Source organism: Humulus lupulus, chromosome 3 (assembly GCF_963169125.1).
Source record: "Humulus lupulus chromosome 3, drHumLupu1.1, whole genome shotgun sequence".
Lineage (NCBI taxonomy): Eukaryota > Viridiplantae > Streptophyta > Magnoliopsida > Rosales > Cannabaceae > Humulus > Humulus lupulus.
In genome coordinates, this window is record NC_084795.1 from 95,920,412 (window position 1) to 95,927,199 (window position 6,788).

General features: G+C 32.8%; 1 protein-coding gene across 1 annotated transcript; it reads left to right on the plus strand.

Annotated features, from left to right (window-relative positions):
* Nucleotides 1-296: 296 nt before the first annotated feature.
* Nucleotides 297-5,996, plus strand: LOC133821267 (uncharacterized). Its single transcript, XM_062253674.1, has 4 exons — nt 297-362; nt 5,329-5,424; nt 5,509-5,750; nt 5,830-5,996. Exons 2-4 carry the CDS (start codon nt 5,331-5,333, stop codon nt 5,947-5,949), a joined length of 456 nt encoding a protein of 151 aa, XP_062109658.1. The 5' UTR covers nt 297-362; nt 5,329-5,330; the 3' UTR covers nt 5,950-5,996.
* Nucleotides 5,997-6,788: the final 792 nt, after the last annotated feature.

The following is a 6,788-nucleotide window of genomic DNA, read 5'->3' on the forward strand; positions in this document are numbered from 1 at the left end:
AATTTTGGGATATATGAAAATACAACCGCTATGCTGCCCAATTTTTTTTAGAATTAAAAATACTCAATAAAATTTATAATTTAAGAAATAGTGAATTGATAAGTTGTATAATATATTTTTAATCATGATTAAATCAAATTAACAATAACATTATGCAACTAAATTTTAATAAAAATAAACATTAATCCTGAAATTTTATTTAAATAAGTAATAAATCTTAAAGTAATTCTAACGATTTATTCATTTTATATATATATATATTTATGAAATTGTATAATGATATTTTGTAATTTTTGTTTGGAGGTTGGGTATTCGGTTTTTGTTGGACTAAAGAGATTGCTAGCAAGATATTGAAGGCATTGGTAAGTTTTTTTTTTAATTTTTCTGTATTTTTTTAATTTTTTTTTTCAATTTTTGAATAATTTATGTTTTTTTTATATAAATAATATAATATTAATTTTAATAAAAATATGAAATTATTATATTAGATAGAATGTATTTATTTTTATGTTTTCAAAATATGTATTAGTAAAAATGATATTAGGAATTGGAAAATTGTTATATGATTAATTAGTATTTTTTTAAAAATAAATTCTATGTTGTTTTGGTGAATTTTATGTGTATTAAACATATTAGTAAACATATTTAATATTTTTTTAGAATTGTAAAATTTAGAGATATTGTGAATATTAGTAGAAGTACTCAATAAAATTTCTAATTTAATAAATAGTGAATTGATAAGTAAAATAATATATTTTAAAATTAAGATTAAAAAAATTAACATTAACATTATGCAACTAAATTTTAATAAAAATAAACATTAATTAAATAATTTAAGTAATAATTAAATCCTAAAGTAGTTAAATAAATTTTAAACAAATCTTAGAAATTTTGTTTAAATTAATCAAACTATTCAATAAAGCATAAGTAAAATATGTAATTTAATAAATACTAAATTAATATGTAAAAAAATAATATGTGTTAGTTCTGATTAAATAAAATTAACAAATATATTATTAGAAAACCATTATTAAAATTAAAATTAAAATTAAAAAAATTAAATTTAATATTTGTTAGTTTTAATCATTATTAAAATTAAAATTAAAATTAAAAAAATATGTTTTTAATAATATTTGTTAGTTGTTTTTAATTTTTCTGTATTTTTTTTAATATTTTTTTTCAATTTTTGAATAATTTTTTTTTTATATAAATAATATATTTTAAAATTAACATTAAAAAAAATTAACATTAACATTATGCAACTAAATTTTAATAAAAATAAAAATTAATCCTAAAGTAGTTAAATAAATTTTAAACAAATTTTAGAAATTTTGTTTAAATTAATCAAACTATTCAATAAAGCATAAGTAAAATATGTAATTTAATAAATACTAAATTAATATGTCAAATTTAAATAATTTTAATAATATTTACACTGAAATATATTATAGTTAGATATCATAAAACAACATAATTAACTTCAAAAAGCATAAGACATTAAAAAAATATATTTAATTATATTTGCTTTTTTCTTTGGTAATAAGAAATTATTACCAAAGATATAATAGTTTTATTATCACATAGTGATAATATTATATTTTTTTAGTGTTCATCACAAGAAGCCTTGGACCCGTTTAGAGAGGGTGAGTCATTGAACACTCTTACATTTGCCTCTCTCTGAATTAGGACACACACAAATTGATTGTAAGTTTCATGATTAGTGTTCCGTGCAGTGCTACATTCATACAATGTCGATCGACAAGAGTTGGATTAATTTGACAGATCGATTATCCGATGAGTATGAGGCTGGTGTGATGGATTTTCTCCAGAGAGCCCAGCAGTGCGTTGACTCAAGGGGATTGGTGAAATGTCCGTGTAGGAGGTGTGTCAACGTTGAATTTTCAGACGATTGCTGTATTAGAAAATCATCTTTTTGTAAATGGTTTTCTACGGAAATATACCAATTGGCATTGGCATGGAGAGGATGAAATAATACCAATGAGAGCTCGGATAGATCAAAATGATGAAGATGAAATGATGGATGTTCTCACTGATCTTATGCAAAATGACAATGACGAACAAGCGGAGAATGAGCGCGGTCAAGAGATACCTACAACTGACTACAGGAGTGGGCAACATTATAACGATTTGTTTGCTGAGATCGAGGCTCCATTATTCCCCGGGTATCAAAATTACACTTCATTGAATTTCCTAGTGAAGTTAATGCATTTCAAAGTGTTGGGAAAAATTCCCAACAAAATATTTGATGGAATGCTGGAGTTGTTACATGATGCATTTCCAGCCCCAAATAAGCTTCCAAAATCGCACTATGCAGCGAAAAGGTTGTTGCGGAAACTTGGATTGGGCTACGAGTCAATCCATGTCTGCAAGCATGATTGCGCACTGTTTTGGAAAGAACATGCTGGAAAAAGCAAATGTCCTGTTTGTGGAGAGGATCGATGGGTGGACAAGAACACCAAGGGAAAGAAAGTGCCTCATAAAGTGATGCGTTATTTTCCTTTAACTCCTAGGTTAATGCGAAAATATGCATCGAGGCACATTGCTCAACATATGAGATGGCATCACGAGCAACGTATAAAAGAAGATGGTGTATTGCGTCATCCTGCTGATGGGAAAGCTTGGAAGGACTTTGACCGAAATAATCCAACATTTGCAATGGAACCCAGGAATGTGCGGCTTGGATTGGCTGCAGATGGATTCAATCCCTTTGGTAATATGAGTCTGTCTTATAGTATGTGGCCAGTAGTGTTGACGACATATAACTTGCCACCATGGTTGTGCATGAGAGAAACTAATTTCATGTTGAGTTTATTAATTCCGGGACCTCATTCGCCAGGAAAAGATTTTGATGTTTTCTTAAGACCATTGATTGATGAGTTAAAAGAATTATGGGTGACTGGTGTACAGACTCGAGATGCAGTCGATGGCAGTTTCTTCACTCTTCGGGCAGCTTTGATGTGGACTATAAATGATTACCCAGCAAGGAGTAGCCTTTCTGGATGGACTGCTCAAGGTTATCATGCTTGCTCTACTTGCAATGTGGCAACACCATCTATTCGTTTACAAAAGAAGGTTGCTTTTTATGGTCATAGAAATTTTTTACCAATCAAACATGCCATTAGAAGGGACAAGAAGACATATGGTGTCGTTGAAAAGAGATTACCACCACAGCCATTAACCATGCAAGAAATGTTCACACAAATGAGTTTTATACCTGATTCTCTTCCTGGTAAGCATGTCAGTTATGGCGGCCAAAAAAGAAAGCGTACAAAAGAGCAAGTTGGTTGGCGGAAAAAAAGTATATTTTTTGAGCTCCCATATTGGGCCAACATAATGTTGCGACACAATCTAGATGTTATGCATGTTGAGAAAAATGTGTGTGACAGTTTAGTAGGCACAATAGTTGGGCTGGAGAATAAGACCAAAGACACAGTTAGTGCCAGAGTAGACTTGGAGAAGATGAAGATGAGACCAGAGTTACAGCTGAGGAAGTTGAATGGTCGGATACAAAAGCCTGCGGCCAAATTCACTTTCACTGTTGAAGATCGCCAAAAGTTTTGTCGATTTCTTAAATCAGTGAAGTTTTCAGATGGTTTTGGATCTAACCTAAGGAAAAATGTGATTGATAATGACAATAAGATAACTGGTTTGAAATCGCATGATTGTCACATCATTATGCAACGCCTTTTTCCAGTTGGTGTGCATGCATTCCTAGAGAAATCAATGAGTACAACTATTATTGAGTTATGCACTTTCTTCAAGCTCATTTGTGCGAGAACTCTAAAAGTCTCAGATTTAGAAAAAGTCCAAACTTCAATTGTTGAGATTGTTTGCAAGTTAGAGAATATTTTCCCACCTGCTTTTTTCGATATCATGGTCCATCTACTAATACATTTACCGGAAGAAGCAATACTTGGAGGACCGGTTCACATGAGGTGGATGTATCCTTTTGAAAGGTATATGAAAAAATTGAAGAATTATGTCCGTAACAAAGCTCGTCCAGAGGGGTCAATAGCAGAAGGATATGTGGTTGATGAGGCATTAACATTTTGCTCCATGTACTTGAAAGGTGTTGAGACAAAGTTCAATCGTCCAGACCGAAATGTAGATGTTGGTCCATCACTTAAAAAGATGTCGGTCTTTCGATCTCAGGGTCGTCCAATTGGTAAGAAATCATTGACAATTTTGGAAGATGAAGTGAAGAAAATAGCAGATTGGTATATTCTAAACAACTGCAATGAGATCTTGCCATATCTTCGGTAAGTAATTAAAGTAGTTCATCATTTCATTGCATGTTTATTATAACACTTATTAGTAGCTCTTAAATTAGTTGTTTTTGTTTTTTGCAGAGAGCATAGGGAAATTCTACAGACTAGAGGTGTTGAAAACCTAGACCAATTACATAGAGAGGAATTTCCTAATTGGTTTTATAATAAGATTTATCATCTTCGACAAACAGGATCCTTGGAAGTAGATGAAGAATTAATCTCTTTAGCAAACGGTTCTTCAACTCGTGTTGCGTCGTACCCTGGGTGTGTTGTAAATGGAGTAAGATTTTTGTGTTATGACAGGGACAAGAATCGCAAAACTCAAAATAGTGGAGTCTCTGTAGCGGGTGTCGAAAATAGTACTTATTACGGCCAGTTGGAAGAAGTTTTAGTGATGTCTTATCTTTCTGGTTGTTCTGTTGTATTATTTAAGTGCAAATGGTTTGACACTAATCGGTCTTCAGGATTAAAGTTTGAGCAAAACATAACGAGTATCAAAACCAGTTCGGAGGCCTTCAAAGATGATAAATTTATCTTAGCAACTCAGGCTAACCAAGTTTTCTACATTGAAGACCTTAAAAATAAATCTCATTGGAAAGTCGTCCAAGAAGTGCATCACAGATATGTGTGGGACATCCCACTAGTTGAAGAACAAGCGGAGGATGTAGAAGTAGATGTTATGCACGACACTAGTTCCTCTAATTTCCAATTATTCGTTGATCTTGGACCGTTGCCACAAATCAGCTTTGAACGTACGGGGGCTCCATTACAATTTGTTGAGATAGATAATGTTGCAATTGAGGAGGAGGGGGAGGAGGAAATGGAAGAAGAAGAGGAGGAGGAGGAGGAGGAGGTTGAATATGAAGATGATGAAGAGGAAGATGAACACATAGAAACCGATGATGATAGTGAAGATTATTATAGTGATAATTAAGTGGTAATTTTATAATATGTTGAAGTAATTATTTTTAACAATAAATAATTTTATATTGTCATTTTTAACCGATAAATGTAATTTTAATATCGATTAATTTGACAGATATGGCTGATGTTATTGCTCAATCTCACGGGGGTGATGGTGGAGGATGCGATCCTCCACGTGGACCGTCAGATATCCCAGCTGATTGTGAACGAGGTAATATTTTACACATTGATATACTCCTTAAAATTTAACAATTAATCCATATTAATTTTAAAATATTGAATTTGCATACAATAGCGCCTCCAAGTAAACGTGGACGCCATAAGGGATTGAACACGCGGGAAAAGAGGGAACAGTTGGGGCGTCCTCTCCCTCTCGAGTGGGATGTGCGGGGGAGAACATATAAAGAGATCGGAGAGTACATCTCAAATTTCTCAAGAGAGCTTGGATTACTTGTTCGACAGTACACAGATCCGGACTGTCCTCAATGGTCAAAAGTACCAAATGCCTCGAAAGAAAGAATACTTGCACATTTGGAAGTAAGTAGTTTATGTATTTTTATGTTAATTCTCATTTTATGTTGTATATGATATTTACTAATAAATGTTTGTAAATTAGGATGATTTGTTTGATATTGGGCGTACTAGATATGGAGAAGGGCATATGTCTGGGATCTTGAGAGGCATTGATACTTCGTGTGCTAAAAAGTATTCTGACTGGAAGTACGATATTAAATAGCACTTAACGATTAATGGGCCACAAAATTGTTATGGTGGTTGCACGGATACGCAGTGGCAAAAAGCAATTGATTTTTTCCGACGCCCAGAAATTACGGTATTAATTTCTTGCTAAACTTAACTATCTTAATTAAATATATTACTAACGATAACTTTTTGCAGAAACGTTCTGTGGTCAACAAGGAAAATAGAAAGAAACTGAAAGAGCTTAGCTATGGAGGTTCTCAGTCAATCCCAGCCTTACGCTATAAAAAGGTTAGTTAATTAATTATTTTTTAGTTTATTTTTCTTTTTTACGTTTAATTATTAATTTTATAAAAATATATGTACGTGACAGCGCAATTTAGAGACTGGGCAACTTGAGTCCATCCCGGATAGCTGGATGGATACTCACCATAAATCAGGCATAGGGTGGGTGACAGAGACAGCAAAAAATATTTGGGTACGTTAAGTTTTTTTAAACATTTTTCAAATTTTTAATTGTTTCAAAATTTTAATTACATTATACATTGTATCACAGGAGGAATTGCGTGCATACCGCGACACACAGCAGACACAGGCAACTGATACTGAGAGTTCCACACCAGTTTCGAGTGTGCCTGAAGATGAAGACATATCTTTGGTACAAAATGTCTTCGGAAAACGACGGGGCCACCAGAAAGGATATGGACGTATCCTTAACATAAGGGACCGAACTCCATTTGATTTTCGTCCTTCACAAACTAGAGATGAAGAGTTGTCTGAGATGAGAGAGCGTCTTCGACAGTTAGAGGAGCATGTCCGGACTCATTGTATCACCCTGGGATCTCAATCTGCCCCACCACCACCACCCGATGATCC